General features: G+C 45.0%; 1 protein-coding gene across 2 annotated transcripts in view; it reads right to left on the bottom strand.

The window, feature by feature from the left end:
• The window catches only part of rhbg (Rh family B glycoprotein), a 22,041-nt gene extending 10,739 nt beyond the window's left edge, over window positions 1–11,302 (bottom strand). Inside the window, exons 1-5 of one of the 2 annotated variants that reach the window (XM_080471809.1) lie at window positions 10,912–11,302; window positions 3,764–3,950; window positions 2,484–2,634; window positions 2,264–2,411; window positions 1,370–1,536 (exon numbers count right to left, since the gene is read on the bottom strand). In XM_080471809.1, coding sequence (XP_080327935.1) covers window positions 1,370–1,536; window positions 2,264–2,411; window positions 2,484–2,634; window positions 3,764–3,950; window positions 10,912–11,089 — 831 coding nt within the window. In that variant the 5' untranslated portion in view covers window positions 11,090–11,302. The remainder of the gene's footprint in view (window positions 1–1,369; window positions 1,537–2,263; window positions 2,412–2,483; window positions 2,635–3,763; window positions 3,951–10,911) is intronic. The other variant, XM_080471808.1, reaches the window with a different exon arrangement.
• Window positions 11,303–19,472: the final 8,170 nt, after the last annotated feature.

The following is a 19,472-nucleotide window of genomic DNA, read 5'->3' as shown; positions in this document are numbered from 1 at the left end:
GCGAGAGAGAGAGAGAGAGAGAGAGAGACAGAGACAGAGAGAGACAGAGCGAGAGAGAGAGAGAGACAGAGAGAGACAGAGAGAGACAGAGCGAGAGAGAGAGAGAGAGAGAGAGAGAGAGAGAGAGAGAGAGAGGTGTCAGACATTTGTCAGCTGATATCTCTTGCGTCACTCGGTCATGAGTCTGAAGCTGCGATTAGACAACGAGTTCTGACCTTTCTTGTTTTTCTGTCTTTGCCAGTGAGTAAACATGTGTAGTTTCCATGTTGGGCCACTAGTTGGTGCTGTTTGTTGATTTGACTGCTGGTTTTCTCTGTTAAAAGCACCTTGAAATTACTGTGTTGTATTTAGTGCTATATAAATAAAGTTGAATTGAATTGTTAGTTTCAGTACTGAAACCACACACACACACACACACACACACACACACACACACACACACACACACACACACACACACACACACACACACACACACACACACACACACACACACACACACACACACACACACACACACACACACACACACACACACACACACACACACACACACACACACACACACACACACACACACACACACACACACACACACACACACACACACACACACACACACACACACAAGAACGAACAATGAGCTCTAAACATTAACAGGAGAACGTGGATATTCTAGTGGACAGACCAAGTTGGATTGTTATTATGGTGACTGTCAAAATAAAAGTACCAAGTTGGATTGTTATTACGGTGACTGTCAAAATGAAACTAGTAATTTGGATTGTTATTACAGTTACTATCAAAATAAAGTACCAAGTCCAGGAGAATCTGGACTGGGAGTCACGACACCACGGAGGAAACGATCTGATTGTCTCTACTGAGCATGTGCAGTAGGAGCATTTCCACACAAACGGCCGGGTTTTTTTAAGAAGGTATTTTTCACTGGACGACAACAGGATGTAGCGACCGGGTTCTGGGTGAGGGTGAGGGTGAGGGTGAGGGTGAGGGTGAGGGTGAGGGTGAAGGTGAAGGTGAAGGTGAAGGTGAAGGTGAAGGTGAAGGTGAAGGTGAAGGTGAGGGTGAGGGTGAGGGTGAGGGTGAGGGTGAAGGTGAAGGTGAAGGTGAAGGTGAAGGTGAGGGTGAGTTGAGGGTGAAGGTGAGGGTGAGGGTGAGGGTGAAGGTGAAGGTGAGGGTGAAGGTGAAGGTGAAGGTGAAGGTGAAGGTGAAGGTGAGGGTGAAGGTGAGGGTGAGTTGAGGGTGAAGGTGAGGGTGAGGGTGAGGGTGAGGTGAGGGTGAAGGTGAGGGTGAGGGTGAGGGTGAGTTGTGGGTGAGGTGAGGGTGAGGGTGAGGGTGGCGTGCGCGTCCTCACCATGTCCAGCTTGCCGTCGTGCGCCGTCAGAGCCGACATGGCGTAGCTGGACAGCGTGCAGGCTGCCAGGGAGTAGTAGGTGTTGAGCGCCGTGCGGTGCTGGTCGTCTCCGTGAGCCGTGACGGCGGAGTTGAAGCTGGGCCAGAACATCCACAGGTAGATGGTTCCTGGAACAGGAAGTAACGCGTTACTTGTTGGCGGTTTGTACCAGATTCACGTCACTGGGATGTTTACATGGTGGCGCCGCCGCTTCTCGTCACACTGAATGTTTTCATCCTTTTCTTAAGCTTGACAACACAAGAGTTTGACATGAGATGAGACTCAGAGCGTTTACTCACTTAGAAATATTAGAATGAAACCACACATATATGTGTATATATACAAATGTGCGTGACTAGGAATTATACATCCAAATATACATATATGACACATATCTCTAGTTCAACCTGTCTGGAGAAGTGGTAGGATCAATAGGTTTGACTTCTTCCCCTTTTTAATGATCAATAATCTATTTTCAATTTATAATATTAATATTAAAAATGTTAAATGGATGTGAAATTGTCAGATGAATTTGGATAACTGGTTTTTTTTGTTTGTTTTTTTTGTTTTACTTTTCTAGGCTGCGTTTCAAGAGAAAACATTTCTGGTTCAGAAAAGTTTTGCATTTTCACGGTGACATTTTGAAAACCCCGTCCGTTTACAGGGAAAGGGCAGAAAACGGTGTAGTTTCCATGTTGGCCCACTAGTTGGCGCAACAGTCAGATTGTCAGTGGCTCAGAGTGACGTCGTGTAAACAGACGTGAGAAACAACAGCAAACTTTTCTGTTTCCACTTGAAGGCGTCTTCATGGAGAACTGGCGGCGGCGGCGGCGGCGGCGGCGGCGGCGGCCTTACCGATCATTGCGAACAGGTCGGAGTGATACACCGAGCTGTTCCGGTGCTTGCTCTTGTCCAGGTTGGGTCGGTACAGGATTCGAGTCACCATGAGGCCGAAGTAGGCTCCGAAGGTGTGAATGGTCATGGATCCTCCGGCGTCCCGGGTCTGAGCAGAACAGTGTCAGTGACGCCTCACACTCACGGTCAGAACCGATCTGCTGCCTCCAGAGTGACTCACCCCCAGCAGAGTCAGCAGGATGAACTCGTTGACGGCGAACAGCGTGACTTCGAACATGGCCATGATGAGCAGCTGGACCGGGCTGGTTTTACCCAGAACGGCTCCGAACGAGATCAACACCGAGCCGGTGCAGAAATCTGCGTTGATCATACTGGGGAGGGAAAACGAAGAGTTCACAATGAAGTCGTCTCATTTAAGTTGAACCCGAAAAAAAGAAAATAAAAAAAATTGTTAGTGATTTGATGGTTATTACTCATCATCTCATTTTACGGTGGCCTGGAAGTACAAAACAAAATGAGAAACACTGAGCGGACTGTGCTTCTGTCCAATCAGTGACCAGCGTGTCATCGGCAGCTCGTCCAATCAGTGACCAGCGTGTCATCGGCAGCTCGTCCAATCAGTGACCAGCGTGTCATCGGCAGCTCGTCCAATCAGTGACCAGCCTCACCGGCAGCTCGTCCAATCAGTGGTGATCCTGCCACCAGCAGGTTCCTAACGCTTCCGTTGAGTCTGTGAATTCTGTCGCGATTTCTAGATTTCGTCCTTTTTTCTGGATTTTGTTGTGTTTTCTGGATTTTTTTATTATTATTATTATTTTTCTCTCGATTTTGTAGTATTTTCAGATTTTCTATTATTTTCTGGATTTTGTAGTGTTTTCAGATTTTCTCGAATTTCTGGATTCGGTAGTATTTTTTGAATTTTGTAGAGTTTTGTACTTATGTTGTAGTGTATTTCTTCACTCCCAGGCCTCCATACTCATATCATTTTAACAAGTACAATTTTTATATAATAAATATCTATAATGTACTGCCATTTGAATCGTTTCACAAATATACGTTACCAAAAAGTAGTGCACACACACACACACACACACACACACACACACACACACACACACACACACACACACACACACACACACACACACACACACACACACACACACACACACACACACACACACACACACACACACACACACACACACACACACACACAGAGTAACATGCCCTTTGGAAGAATTTAGGGATAAAAATCTAATTCCTAATCACATATGATGGAGTACAGACACAAAGTAAAGTAACTAAGTAGAAATACTCTGTTTCCTGTGACCTTCGACATGCAGACGTCAGTCACTGTCATTTCTCTCACTGAGCGACGGTGAACTTCCTGTTGAGCGTGTGTGTGTGTGTGTGTGTGTGTGTGTGTGTGTGTGTGTGTGTGTGTGTGTGTGTGTGTGTGTGTGTGTGTGTGTGTGTGTGTGTGTGTGCGTGCAGTACCTCTCCACGCCGATGTGGATCTTCCCTCCGTGCATTCCGTGGAAGAAGCCCTGCATGAGCGTGGCCCACTGCAGGGCGAAGGCGGCGATCAGGAAGTTGAAGCCGACGCTGCTGAAGCCGTAGCGCTGGAGGAAGGTCATGAGGAAGCCGAAGCCGACGAAGATCATCACATGCACATCCTGGAAACCTGCACGGCAGCAGAACGTAGACTTCATCTGTGTTCATGGAACAGTGGGGAAACACTAAACTGGAGATGCACTGATAAACCTTTGAGAATTTTTGTTGTTTTTTTTTTAACATTGTTTTGCTGATCTGACAACTTCCTGTAAATATTTACTTTGTTAAAAACAAAAAACTGAAAAAGTAAAAAATACTAAAACAAGAAAACGTGAATGTTAATTTAGAACTTAATTATTGTTTCAGTCCATAAAAGATTGAAGTCACTAAGCTCGGGCCGGGTTGCCATGGAAACGGCAGAAACGCTGATGACAGTAATGTTGTTAACATGTTGGGCTCAATTCATAATTAAAACACATGAAGTTCTTTGACCGATTTACTTTCCTCTGTTTCCTCTGTACCTACATTTATTTCAAAAACACAAGAAGAACCATCAACCTAAATGTATTCTACATCCTGGTGGTTTCCATCCGCCGGCCTCCTTTCCACAGAAGCTCCCATTCACTGGACCACGGTCACATTTCAGGGTTTTGTCATTGAAAACAGTCTTTGAATGAGCCGTTACGTAAAGTGTGCTGATCTGGGACGTCGGGTCCGATCATCAGCGGTGAAGGAAACGCTCCATCAGACGGATGAAAAAAAGCTTCTGCAGCATAAAAAACAACCCGGAGCTGTTCATCACTCCGTTCCGGTTCTTGGTATTTTGCAGAGTTTGCTCTTTCTGACTCATTATTTACCCTAAGCTGCCATACACAATATTGCACTGTGCTGCACCCCCAGTCGCCATGGCGACGGTTAATTGGCATGCGGAGGGGTTGCCAGTGTCCCCGTTGGCATTTTGGCCCAAATGCGGCGAGTTCCCAGCGGCTGTGGGCGCGGAGCGTACAATCAGAGCCACGGAGAGCTCGGCAGGGTAGAACTACACCGCGATCAGGTTTCTACTTGAAGAGAGGATGAAGAGTGAAGAAACACTTTCACTCATTCTTTTAACCTCCAGTAGCTAAGATAGAGAGAGAGAGAGAGAGAGAGAGAGAGAGAGACAGAGACAGAGACAGAGACAGAGACAGAGACAGAGAGAGAGAGAGAGAGAGAGAATCTTACTGTCTGAACCAAGGGTGTCAGAAATATGTCTTTGACAGAGCTCACACACATTACACACACACACACATAACATACACACACATTACACACACACATTACACACACACACACATAACACACACAACATACACACACATTACACACACACATAACATACACACATACACACACACATACACACACATAACACACACACATAACATACACACATACACACATAACACACACACATAACATACACACACACACATACACACACATACACACACACACATTACACACACATAACATACACACATACACACACACACAACACACACATTACATACACACATAACACACACACACATTACACATTACACACACACACGCACATAACAGACACACATAACACACACAACACACACGCATTACACACACACACACAACACACACACATTACACACACACACACAACACACACACATTACACACACACAACACACACACACACACACAACACACACACATTACACACTAACATAACACACACACACAACACACACACACAACACACACACACAACACACACACAACACACACACATAACACACACACACATAACACACACACACATAACACACACACACATTACACACACACATAACACACACACACATTACACACACACATAACACACACACATAACACACACACATTACACACACACATTACACACACACACATAACACACACACATTACACACACACACATAACAAACACACACATTACACACACACAGCACACACATAAAAGGCATTAAGAACAAAAAGCTGAGAGGGCATTTAGATGAAAATTATATATATATACTGTGTATATATATATATATATATATATATATATATATATATATATATACACAAATATGCTTACTGTGTGTTTAAGAGTAAATCAATTTGAAAGATTTCAACTCGCGACTGGCATGTTGGGCCACTCGTCCGATTTTCCCTGATTCTGCTTCACGATTCGGTTCTTTATCGAGACACGCCAGCCTTGCCGCCGCGGTGTGAGAGTATTTCTGCATGTTGCTCATATTTCCTCCCTCTGATAAAATATCCACTTTGCGAGTTTCCCTGTCGTCGTTCTTCCTCCTGAAATAGAATCAAACGTTTGTGCCGCTTGGCCGCCATGTTTCCTGCTGGTGAATGACGTCACCACGCTTCCCGCCCACTGGAATCGATAAAGGAATTCAAACTCCTGGAACCGGTTTACGATTCCAACAGCAGTCATGCTCAATACCAGTAATTCCGAAAAGTTGTGTTTTCCCCGTTTCCACTGAGACAAAGTCGGACCATTTTCAAAAGGTTAAAGGGTCATATTATGCAAAATAAACTTCCTAAAGGTTCTCCAGCAGTACTACTCGTCTCCATACCTGGACTGACGTCCCAGAAGTGAAGACAGTCTGTCCTCTCTGTCCCTGGCTTGTTTCAGGTTTTAAAAAGTGTGTTGCTCCAACCAGCCAATCAGAAATCAAACCCTATATAGTGTCATCGGGGGTTTAGCCAATCCCAATCAAGGTAGGCCCTCCCTTTGACTCCTCCCACAATGAGGCAGCTCTGCTCTGGCACATGGCACCACGAGAGGAAGTACTTCCTCCTCTTCCCAAGATGGGCATGTGTGGGCGGAGCCAGTCCAGCTCACACAGACACAGCAGATTCTGAATGTAGCTCCTATGATCCAATATTCAAATGAGGAAAATCAAGGAGGAGCTAGAGACTTAGAATACTGAAGGTTTCTGGACCGACCAGACCAGGAGGAGGAGGAGAACAGGAGGAGGAGGTGAACAGGAGGAGGAGGAGGAGGTGAACAGGAGGAGGAGGTGAACAGGAGGAGGAGGAGAACAGGAGGAACAGGAGGAGGAGAACAGGAGGAGGAGGAGGAGACCAGGAGGAGGAGACCAGGAGGAGGAGGAGAACAGGAGGAGGAGGAGGAGTAGAACAGGAGGAGGAGGAGAGCAGGAGGAGGAGGAGGAAAGGAGGAGGAGGAGGAGGAGGTGGAGAACAGGAGGAACAGGAGGAGGAGGTGAACAGGAGGAGGAGGAGAACAGGAGGAACAGGAGGAGGAGAACAGGAGGAGGAGGAGAACAGGAGGAGGAGACCAAGAGGAGGAGGAGGACAGGAGGAGGAGGAGGATAGGAGGAGGAGGAGGAGGTGGAGAACAGGAGGAACAGGGGGAGGAGGAAGTGAAGAGGAGGAGGAGGAGAACAGGAGGAACAGGAGGAGGAGGAAGTGAAGAGGAGGAGGAGGAGGAGGTGAAGAGGAGGAGGAAGTGAAGAGGAGGAGGAGGAGGAGGTGAAGAGGTGAACGGCTGGAGGATATGTAGTGACGACCAAATGAAGCTTCATCAACCATTTTCTTTATTTTCTGGAGCCACCAGATGGCGCTGTCTGTTGAACAAATGTTTTAAAACATATTTCATCGCCAGTCCTTCAGCCTCTATCTTCAAACCAGGAGCGCCATCTGGTGAGGTCAGAAAATAAAGAAAGTGGTTCATGAAGCTTCATTTGGTCGTCACTAACAATATGACCTCTTTCACTTTTCACTCACCCTGACCACCATATAAATACCTTCCAAAAACTAGGAAAGTTGAGCCTTTTCCCTTGGAATCATCCCGCAGCCTGGTCCCTGGTCTGGACCTGGGGCCTTTCTAACGCCGTCGTTATCTCACAGGAAGGACTAGAACAGACTAGAACAGAGGACTGAAGCCGTTTCAGACACAATGACAGGGGGTCTGTTTCTCGTCGTGAGCGAATCTAGTTGTAAATCTGTAAACGAGGAAGGTGAGCAGTGAGCGTTGAATGAATCCTCTCAACCTCATTGTTCTAATCAGACCCGTGAGAATGCTGCAGGAGCAGTTTTTAAAAACAGCTAATAGCTGAGCAAACAAGGACTTCGGTCAGCAGCAGAGATGAAGGCAGCGTGAGGCTTTTCTGCCGTCTGAACAAACAGGCTGAGGGCCGTCCATGTTGAGTCCGATGGACTTTGAGACAAGCAGCTTCAAGTCACATCGTGAGAGTCGACATGAAGCAAGCGGCTGTTCCCGAGGCGGAAGAACCCGTTACTGTTTCACCCTGGTTAAGATTACTGGGAAATACCAGGAGCTCCACTCGTAACTTTACTTTGCTCAGAGTTCAACACCTGAACATCCTTGTGTGATTCATCAAGATCAGCTGATGCTGATGGGAATGTCATTAGTCTATTTGATCATTTAATTTATTTGGTGATTTATATGTTTATTATTTTTATTTTGTTGTTTATTTATTCATTTATTTTGGTCATTTATGCACCAACAAACGGTTTAACAAACTAGTTCACAGTTGTTCTGGAGAATTTTTGGACGGGAACGATAATGATCAATGTTAAGCTCCTGCCAAATTAGAAAATTGTCTATCGTCGGCATAAAAATGCCCGGCATCTACAAATGAAAGCATCTCCGAAAAGAATGTTTGGACTGTCAAAATAAAAGTACCAAGTCTAGGAGAATATAAACTGGGAGTCGTGACGCCGCGGAGGAAACTTTGTTCTGATTGGCTCTACTGAGCATGTGCAGAACTGCTGGTTACTGAAAGTTTCCAGAACATTTCCAGAACCTTTCCAGAACCTTTCATCGTTTAAGCGAGTCGGAGCGTTTTCAAAAAGTTCCATCTCTGGTCCCGTTTTCAAAAACTTTGCTCCGAGCATCATTGTCATGGAAACGGGGATCTAATACTCTAATACAACAAGAAAATGTGTTTTTTTTTAATCTTTGTCAACGTAAGAAATATTAACAGTGTCGTGTTTTTAGTGAGCAAGACAACGTCATCATTTTACCTAAAATATTCATTCTTCATGTACTAATATCAGGTATGGAAGCAATAAACGCTACAAATGAGTGTAATTATGAGCTTTCTGGTAAAAACCCGCTGGCAGCTGGTTTCTTGCCGTTTGTCTCTATGGCTGCGCGGCGTCGTGCGGCCTCGGGCACAAGGTGAACAGTTCAGGGCGGTTAGAGATTTAAACCATGTTAAGTGAGAAGAGCACATTTATCTCTTCACATTCCCGTCACGCGCCGCCGCGGGACACCGTCACACGGAGACGCCGCGGCAGGTAAACCTCTGACAGGCGTGCTGGGACGGGCCCACCTGCCCTGGGCTCCGTGGCGTTAAGGTGGAACGGCGAGGATGTTCAGTGGAAACAGAGGAATGAACACATTTACAGATCTTATTTGATTTAGGCGCATCGCCGTGTGAAACATTTTCCCCCTGGAATCATCTAGTTTTGCTTTTTTAGAGATCAAGTCCCCGGACCTGTAAAATAGTGCCAGTTTTAAAGTTTAAAGTTTAAAGGAGCAGAGTACACGGAATGAAAACGTTGATATTTAAATTAAATCGGATTTTCTTCATCCCACATGAGGAAGTTCAGTCATCACAGCAGCGTTCTAGTTAAAAATGGGAGACACGAGAGAATAGACTGTATATACTGTATAAGTAGATGATTAGATAAATATGAATATAATAGAATATATATATATATACATATAATATATATAATATATATACACATGAGAGTATAAGAGACTCTAATGGGGGGAAATATCATAGGAGCAGTAATACTAACAATATTTTCACTAATACTACGAGAAATCTCTCCGATCTCAACATGAAGATAATTTTAATGAACTTTGGTGCAAAACACAGTGAAATGTCCAGAAAAGTGTTTTTACAAACTCTGACAGCTTCACTTTGAGCAACGAGGAAACTGCTTTTCATGCCGACGTCTCAGCATTGTGTCTGCGACTCTTAAGAATTATCTTTAAACCATCAATATTTTCTTTTTCAGCCTCTCGATGTACTTTAGATGTGGACGTGTACCGTTCACATCTGTCCTATCTACTGCCGACTACCCGGCACGTTCATATACAGGCTGGAGCTTTTTCTTACTTCCACCTTAAATTGAATATTCACTTGCATTATGTCACTTACTATTTCTATTGCTTGAGTTTATTACAGTTTTTCTAGATTTTATATTATGTGGCGTTCAGTGTGGGCAGCAAACACATTTCTTTACTGTACACGACAAGAAACACTTTGAATCTTATTAATCAGCCTCGTTCTTGAAGTTTATACTCGAGCCGTCGATGCCTTAAGGCCAGCAGTGACCCGCGGCTGCTGGACCGGTCCTGGACCACAGGACCCGTCCAGCAGTGACCCAGCAGCGGCTGCTGGACGGGTCCTGGACCACAGGGTCCTGGACGGGTCCTGGACCACAGCAAGTCCTGTTTGCAAAATGATTGAAAGATTTCAAATTCAGTGGCCATAAAGTGTCAACGTAAAGAAAAACCCAACTATTTCTCTGCACCATCAGGCCGTGATAACGAGGAAACGAAGTGACCTGCTTCAGCCGACCGGAAGGCTTTTGTGTGTGAAACGTTCACAAGGAGCCGGACTCGTCCAATTAGGAGAGCGAGAGCTGCTGTGATGCAGGCAGAATGTTGTTGTTCTCATGGAGCTGCGTCAACATTATTGTTTGCTTCGCTGCATGGAGACGTAAGAAAAATAAAAAGATCTGAGAGGGAGCAAAGTTTTGGTGAATATGATGACAAAGATGAAAACTTAATGTTACACCTGTATGATGTTGTATTTAGTCTTTTAACTCTGTAGAGTGTGAAACATGACGACTGCAGGATTATTAGTCTGTTCGTCATTAGTAGAAGCTCATCGAGCTGCGATGTGAGGGAATGTCTACATTCTATCGTACACGTTTCCCTTTACATTTGCAGGATTGTTCAGAATGAACCTAAGTTGACCTCTGACCCCGGAGCGAGCGCCGCGCGCACGCCGCCACAGACTCACTTGGGTAGCGGTAGTAGAAGTCGTTCTCGTAGTCGTGATGCGAGCTGTTGTGGAACTCCCTGGCGTCCGTGTCGTGGTCGTACTGCACCAGCACGCCGAAGAGGATGATGAGGATGATCTCCAGGATGAGGCAGACGACCGGCAGCTTCAGCCGCATGTTGGTGGAGGAGTCCGTCATGTTGTCTTCCCTCTGGAGGCTCGGCGATGGAGCGGGGATTAAAGATCCAGGAGACTGAGTCGGACACACTCTGCTGCTCTCTCACACACTCACACACTCCTGGTGGAGTCCTCAGTGCAGGAGGCTGGCCGGCGTGTGTGTGTGAGTGTGTGTGTGTGTGACTGTGTGTGTGTGAGGGAGGAAGAACAAGCTCACTGACAAACTCAAAAATGTGTTTTTGCTGCTCCGGGTCACACCGACCAAACCCAGCGAGGCAGGGTCAGTGTTAGCCCCGCCCCCTCTGAGTGAGGCTTTAAGGTAGTCTGGAACTCAACTCACCACTTCATACACTTCCTCTCCTCCACCACTTCCTCTCCTCCACCACTTCCTCTCCTCCACCACTTCCTCTCCTCCACCACTTCCTCTCCTCCACCACTTCATCTCCTTCACCACTTCATCTCCTTCACCACTTCATCTCCTTCATCATTTCATCTCCTTCACCATTTCATCTCCTTCACCACTTCATACACGTCCTCTCCTTCACCACTCATCTCCTTCACCACTCATCTCCTTCATCACTTCATCTCCTTCGCCTCCTTCACCACTTCATCACCTTCACCACTCCATCCTCCTTCAACTCCTTCACCACTTCATCTCCTTCACCACGTCCTCTCCTTCACCACTCATCTCCTTCATCACTTCACCACTTCAACTCCTTCACCACTTCATGTCCTTCACTTCATCTCCTTCACCACTCATCTCCTTCACCACTCATCTCCTTCACCATTTCATCTCCTTCACCACTTCATACACGTCCTCTCCTTCACCACTCATCTCCTTCATCACTTCATCTCCTTCGCCTCCTTCACCACTTCATCTCCTTCACTACTCCATCTCTTTTCTAGTTGGAAAAGTACCATTTTTCGATTTCCATGGGGCATTTTCAAAAAGTTCCCCCCTGGGAGCAGTTTCAGTGGCGTGGAGCGCCGTCGCCACTAAACAAACACTAAACAAACACTAAACAGACACTAAACAGACACTAAACAAACACTACCAAACTTTTCTGTTTCCAACTGAAGACGTGGAAAAGTTTCCTTGGAGAGAAATCTCCCAGGCAGCAGCAGGTTAACGATCAATAAACTGAAATAACATCATCCACCAAGTCGAGCGCCCCCCGCCCCCCCCCCCCCCCCGCCCCACCCGCCCCCCCTCCACCCACTGCGGTTAAGTTTCATAAGAGCCATCACTCACACCTGTATCTTCCTTCTCCATCAGCAGAGGCTGCCTTTTCTGAAGAAAGGTGAAAGAACAGAGAAGAATGCTGTTATGATTTTGAGGAATTTCAACTATTATCACCTGAGAGTGCGGGGCGTCAAAGACAAGCAGTGAACTCTGCGGAGACATCCTGTCTGTCCAGCTTCCTGTCACCAAGTCAAACAGCATCCACGCTAATTGATGGCTTGACAATGTACTTCATCCTGTCATTATACCGCATTGGGTTTTTGGTTTTTTAAACATACTTTAGTACAAATTCTTACATATATCAGAAACACCAGCAGCTGATGACAAGAAAGAGAAAAGAATCTAAAATAACTGTGAGTAACATCAGCAACGACCTGAACGCATCGCCACCGACGGTTTGCAGAAGACTGAAGAGAAGCACAAGAAGCTACACGAGATTCCAAAGCGCTCGAGGCCTGGCTTGGACAAAGACCAGCAGGAAGACGGTCTCTGGACTGATGACGTGAACATTCCTGACTAACATTAAGATATAAACACAAACAATGAAAGTTCCACACACCAGGGCAGAAGCAAACCACCCACAAATCATTCACTGGTGTTCTGGGATTGAAAACGATCACCATGTCCCAGAAGCAGCTCATTTACATCCCAGAACTGAAGAAGACGTTCCTGAGTTTGATAAGTTAAACAGTCACTTTGTTCCATTTAGTCTTTTCTTCTTCTGGTACAGCTGAAACCAGAGACGCATCAATCCCAGGTTTCTAAAGGACGATAAGAGTTCTTATCAAATTCCATTCATACTCCATACGCAAACAATACATATCGTTTTATGAGTACCAGTGCTCTGTGCAGTATCGTACCAGATACCTGATACTGGTATCGGCGCGTCCCCGACTGGAACCTTCTATAGTTGTTTCATCTATATTAGTTGTCCACCACATCCTAGAACCCGGATGGGTTCATGTGGAAAAAGGGGATTAATAGTTTTCAGTAAGATCTCATTTTCTTGAGGGGAAATAAATCAATGAGCGGAGAGGTCAAAGGTCGCCTCTCTATCCTGTTGGTCCTGGTCTTTACCTGCTCAGGTGTCTAGCAGCCCTCCCCGCACCCTGAGCAGCTGCAGCTCGTTGGATCGGAGGACGTTGGTCTGACAGAGTCAAATGTCGGATGGTATGTGAACCTGTGGTTACCCTGCAGCCCGGAGTCGCCTGGAGACCGACTGCAGCCGCCCAGGTGAAGCCACGCGGAACCAGAGGCGTCCAGGAGAACCAACAAGAGGAGGCATGTCGGCAGGAGAACCTATGTCTGGAAGGTTTTGGCTCCTTTTGAAGTCGTCAAACCAAAGAAGAGACCGAAGCTGATGGTTTCTTATGGAAACAGGAAGGTTCCTCAAAGGAGTGAACCTCAAGCTTTTTCTGTTCACGGAACATTCTGGACTTCTAACGACACAAGACGCCTCACTAGGATATAAACTGTGAAGAAAACCGCTGTCGAAGCCACTTGGTTGATAAAGTTAAACCTGATGGACTCTGAGGCCTCGTTTACTCGACATCGTTTCAAGTGAAAATGTGTCACTGTCGCGTTTCCACGGAATAATGTCAATTTCCACAGAAACGGCAGAAAATTATGTACTTTTCATGTTGGGCCACTAGGTGGTACACTATTTTTTGGTTATTTTCTAACCTAACCTTTTATTTTACCAGAAAAACCTTGTTGAGATAAAAAAGAATCAAGAGCGTCCTGGCCAAGACGGGCAGCTGTACACAAAGCAGGTACACATAAAACATTAAAGAAAAAAGTCAATCCATTAAAAGACGTGCAAATTTGATAAAAAAAAAAAACCCAACTAATTGCGCTTAAATTAAAATGAAGTCCATTATTCAAAACCTCTGCAGACAGATGTGTTTTCCTCCGAGTCACATGACCAGCAGTGTTTCAGTAGTTGCATATTCCCTCGTTTCCATGGAGACAGAGTGTTTTCCTAAAGCTCCAGCCTTTTTCAAAAAGTTGCGTTTTCAGTAGCTTCGCGCGCCGTTGTCATGTAAACGGACCCAAAACGCTCCAAAGGTTTTTTTATGTTTTCACTTTGAAATGAGACTCAAACTAAAAGAAACGGAGCTGAAAGAATCAACAGGAGCAGGGAAAGTGAAAAACTTAAAAACTTCCACCTGGTTGAAAGCAACAGTCGTATAACTGTAATCCAAACACCGTCCATCGGTCCATTCAGGTCTGTTCTTTAGAATGTTGTTCTGGACTGTTGGAGGCAGGAAGAGGTTTTAGGGGTCCTAGTTTTTGTGTTGTTTGTTTCTTTGCCGGTAAAATAATTCCTGAGCTCAGCTGAAGAAACCTCCGAGAATCTGGTGGCGGCAGAAAACAAAGCTTCCCTGTCGTCATGAAATGAACCGGCAGGTAATCAGATACCGAAAATACTTTCCACAAAAGTATTATTGCATTAATCGATGAGACTGTGGCTGAAGTTTGCATTTCAAAAAGACTTGATATAAACTGTTTTAAAATATAAAATGATAAAGAAAGTAAAGTAGAAAATCTGAGTGGACGTTTAACTTATTTTCAAAGAGACAAATCAACCTGAAGTAACTCGGATCACTGAGAGAACATTCACCGTGGAACTGGATGTTCATCTTCCACTGAGTTCAGTTTGAAAATGAAGCTGAAATATAAGAAACTACAACAAACTGGAGACTTTTTTTTTTTTAACCCGAGTTCAGTGTCAGCGTGAAAAAATCCTCACAATGACAAACATGTCGTCTGTCAGGTCACTTTACTGTCGTTTGGTGGTAACGTGACTTAATGACAACGAACATCTTAAAGCTGCATTAAGTCAGAAAGCAGAGTCCTGATTGGACGTTCGCTTCATTGTGGTGTTGAAGGAAAAGCTGGCGGGGGTTCACGTCTCGAATGCGAGTGAAGGCCGACATTTTAAGTGCGAACAGAAAACTCTCGTAGTATTTTGGCCGTCGGTGCTCGGAGGAACAGAAAAAGCAACTTTTTGAAAACAATCCGACTTCGTCTCCATGGAAACACAACTTTCTGCTCCTGGTCACACCGATGGTCGTAACTAGTAGTTCTGCACATGCTCAGTAGAGCCAAACAGAACAAAGTTTCCTCTGTGGTGTCATGACTCCCAGTCCATATTCTCCTGGACTTGGGACTTTTATTTTGACAGTCACTGTAATAACCATCCAGCTTGGTCTCCTGTCCACTAGAATGTCTGTTCTCCCGTCATTTAAGTTCTCGTGTTCTCCTCCTGGTCTCCTCCTCCTCCTGGTCTGGTCGGTCCAGAAACCTTCAGTATTCTAAGTTTCTAGCTCCTCCTTGATTTTCCTCATTTGAATATTGGATCATAGGAGCTGCATTCAGAATCTGCTGTGTCTGTGTGAGCTGGACTGGCTCCGCCCACACATGCCCATCTTGGGAAGAGGAGGAAGTACTTCCTCTCGTGGTGCCATGTGCCAGAGCAGAGCTGCCTAATTGTGGGAGGAGTCAAAGGGAGGGCCTTCCTTGATTGGGATTGGCTAAACCTCCGATGACACTATATATATATTGTTTTCAAAACGTTGCTGTGTAAATTCAAGACTTTTCTGAAACGATAACGTGGAAACGTTGAGGTGTAAACGGAGCCTGAATCAGGTCTACTGGATTATTACTATTAGTACTATTACTATTAGTATTACAGGGCTATTAGAGCGGTGTTAGGAGTATTAATTACCCTCTAGAGGGGTATTACAGGACGATTGGAGGAGTATTACTTACCCTCTAGAGGGGTATTACAGGGCTAGATACCGCCGGTTGCCTCTTGTCACTCCATCAGGGCAGCCGGCTGGCTCCTGGGCCCCTCCGATAACACAATCTCTCCATCGCTGGGGCTGTGTGTGTTGGGGGGGGGGGCTATAGTAACAACCATAGCAGCTTGGCACCAGATGAAAAGAGATAAATACAAGACTGGACCTGCCTGTTATGGAACTCTGAGATAACATCTATGAAGAAGCTGCAGGTGCTTCACATTGGCTGACGGAGCTGCGAGACGCTTTTCAGGAATCACTGAAGACTTGAGCGACGACCGCGGCGCTTTTAGAAGAGGAATCACTTCATCTACGGCGGGGGCGTCAAACATCAGGCCCGTGGGCCAGAACCGGCCGGCTAGAGGCTCCAGTCAGGTCAAACCACCAAGAAAACTGGAGAAAACATTGATTTATTTTTTTTTTTTTACCAAAATGTCTTAAGAGTAGCGACACAACACCACAGAGACCCGAGCTGAGGTGTCGGCGCCGCCGCCGTGAAAGATATCAAACTAGCATTAGCCTCAAAGCCACGCTGTCAGGGGGAGTTTGTAAAAACACCCAGAATGCAGCAGCTGTCGGAGGAGTTCTTTGGACATTTCACTGTGTTTTGCACCAGAAAGTTTCATTAAAATTGGTTTTATGTTGACATTGGACTCATTTTCTGTAGTAATTGTTTGGTTTTGTTAGAATATAGACATTTTCATCACCAATACTCTGCGTTTAATTTTATTATGGCACTATTCCACCGGTCCGGCCCTCTCTACTAAAACTAAAATGTTTTTGACTCCCCTGGTCTGCATGAACCAACGGACTCTGAATGAAGAGTCAAAGAACAAACTGGTGTCATGTACTGACCGGATAACTAATTAACATAGAAAGCTAATCTCCCTGAAGATATAAACACTTAAATGACAAAAAACCAAAGGGGCATTCAGGACGACTGTGTTGCTCAGAGGAAACAACCAGGAGGAACTGCAGGCCTCACAGGATCAAACAGGCCGGGGAACTTCAGCTTATCTCCCATCCAGCCTTCAGATCCACATCTACCTGCCGCCTGTCGGCCACGTGTTTCAACAACCGGCTGTGATTGGCCGAAGAGCCTCAGACCATCCAGCTGAGGGCAAAAGGTCAAATGATGTCGCTCCTACAATCAATAATGTTTTTGCAATGCGTCTTTACAATTTCCATCCAGACCTTGCGGAGGCATTTCAGACTGTGAGAACCTTTGACGCTCGTCTGAGGAGCCGTATCGGATCAGCCAATCAGCAGAGAGCCTGCATGACTGCGAGGAGTCACATGGCGAGCATCTCCAGAGGATCCGCATACCGCCAAGAAAAACGTGACATGAAAACAATCCATGGCATGAATGAAACGAGTTCACAATCTTCAGAAAGAAACAACAGAGAGCGAGTGTAGCGTAGCATCTAGCGTAGCGTAGCATCTAGCGTAGCATGGCATCTAGCATAGCGTAGCATCTAACATAGCATAGCGTCACACTGTGCTACCGTCGCCTGTAGACCGAGCGGCTGGCGCTGTACCAAATCTCTTTCTCCTCTACAATCTGTCTAATCCCGTCGTCCTCATTAATATTAAAGAATCTCCAAAGCGCCGACACACAACGTCCCGTAACTCTGGCCAGGTTGCATCGGGGCGTTTTCACAAGTACGAGTACTCTGTGCAGTATCGGATGTACCGGCATCTGAAGAGTTTGGTTTTGTGAAGGGTGTAGGATTACATGGAGGATGTTAACGTTCTTGTACGTTTGTGGTTTTTGCCTTTATGGTATTTCACTTGGTTAATAAAAGTATTTGTTTTTACATAATTTTGTCATTCTTAGACTATTGAGATTATAAAAAAAACTAAATATATTTTATTAGATTGAACAAAAAGTTTAGAGTGAATTAAAAATTTTTTTGTAATTAAGCAATTAATGACCTAAAAAAATAATTGGTATGCATAATTTAATTATGTACATTTAAAATGGGTTTAATTGAAGTTACTAAAGAAATATGACTTGAATTTACTCAGTCAATTAAAAATTCCTTAACAAAATCCATTTTACTTAAAGCGTCCCTATCAAATAATTGTTTTCTGTTCTTTTTATTTATTAATTTTTCTTTTTCATTAAACATCAAGTTGGGACAAGAGAAACTTACAAAAAACTAACAAAGAAAACAAAAAAGAGAAAAATGTAATAAAACATTTTTTTGTTTTTTTAAGAGAGAACAGGGTGGGGTCTGGGAAAATAAACTAATGACAGTAGTCCAAGACAAGAAGTTACAGGTACGAAGCATTTTGGTTTTAGTCCAAAAGACGTGTCATTCTGGTTATAGCCGTCACATTTTCCCAAGATAAAGTTTTATATATAAATAGTTACTGAATTCAAATTGTAAAAACAAATCCTTTTGTTCTTATTGTGTTAAGTTTTTTTATTCATTTTAATTTTACAAAGAATGATTTTATATATATATATATATATATATATATATATATATATATATATAAACCTGAACGATCCTCTGAGGACCCAATAATGTTTGATGAATTAAAATTGAGATTCAGTTTTTAAATCTTCAACTCAACTTGTGTCCTGATGTAGTAAAACGATAGTGTTAAGGAATGATAAACACCTCTTGCTCATTTTAAGTCATTTGCTGGCCGAAGGTCAAACCATTGGCAGTGAGCAGTATGTGGGGACAGTGTGAGGTATGTGGGGACAGTGTGGGGACAGTGTGTGGTATGTGGGGACAGTGTGAGATATGTGGGGACAGTGTGCGGCATGTGGGGACAGTGTGCGGTATCTGGGGACAGTGTGAGATATGTGGGGACAGTGTGAGGTATGTGGGGACAGTATGTTGGGACAGTGTATAGGGACAGTGTGAGGTATGTGGGGACAGTGTGAGGTATGTGGGGACAGTGTGCGGTATGTGGGGACAGTGTAAGGTATGTGGGGACAGTGTGCGGTATGTGGGGACAGTGTGAGGTATGTGGGGACAGTGTAAGGTATGTGGGGACAGTGTGAGGTATGTGGGGACAGTGTAAGGTATGTGGGGACAGTGTGAGGTATGTGGGGACAGTGTGAGATATGTGGGGACAGTGTGAGGTATGTGGGGACAGTGTAAGGTATGTGGGGACAGTGTGAGGTATGTGGGGACAGTGTGAGGTATGTGGGGACAGTGTAAGGTATGTGGGGACAGTGTGAGGTATGTGGGGACAGTGTGAGATATGTGGGGACAGTGTGAGGTATGTGGGGACAGTGTAAGGTATGTGGGGACAGTGTGAGGTATGTGGGGACAGTGTGCGGTATGTGGGGACAGTGTGAGGTATGTGGGGACAGTGTGCGGTATGTGGGGACAGTG

This window comes from Lipophrys pholis (genome assembly GCF_963383615.2).
Source record: "Lipophrys pholis genome assembly, chromosome: 9".
Lineage (NCBI taxonomy): Eukaryota > Metazoa > Chordata > Actinopteri > Blenniiformes > Blenniidae > Lipophrys > Lipophrys pholis.
This window is presented reverse-complemented; position numbering and strand designations above follow the sequence as displayed.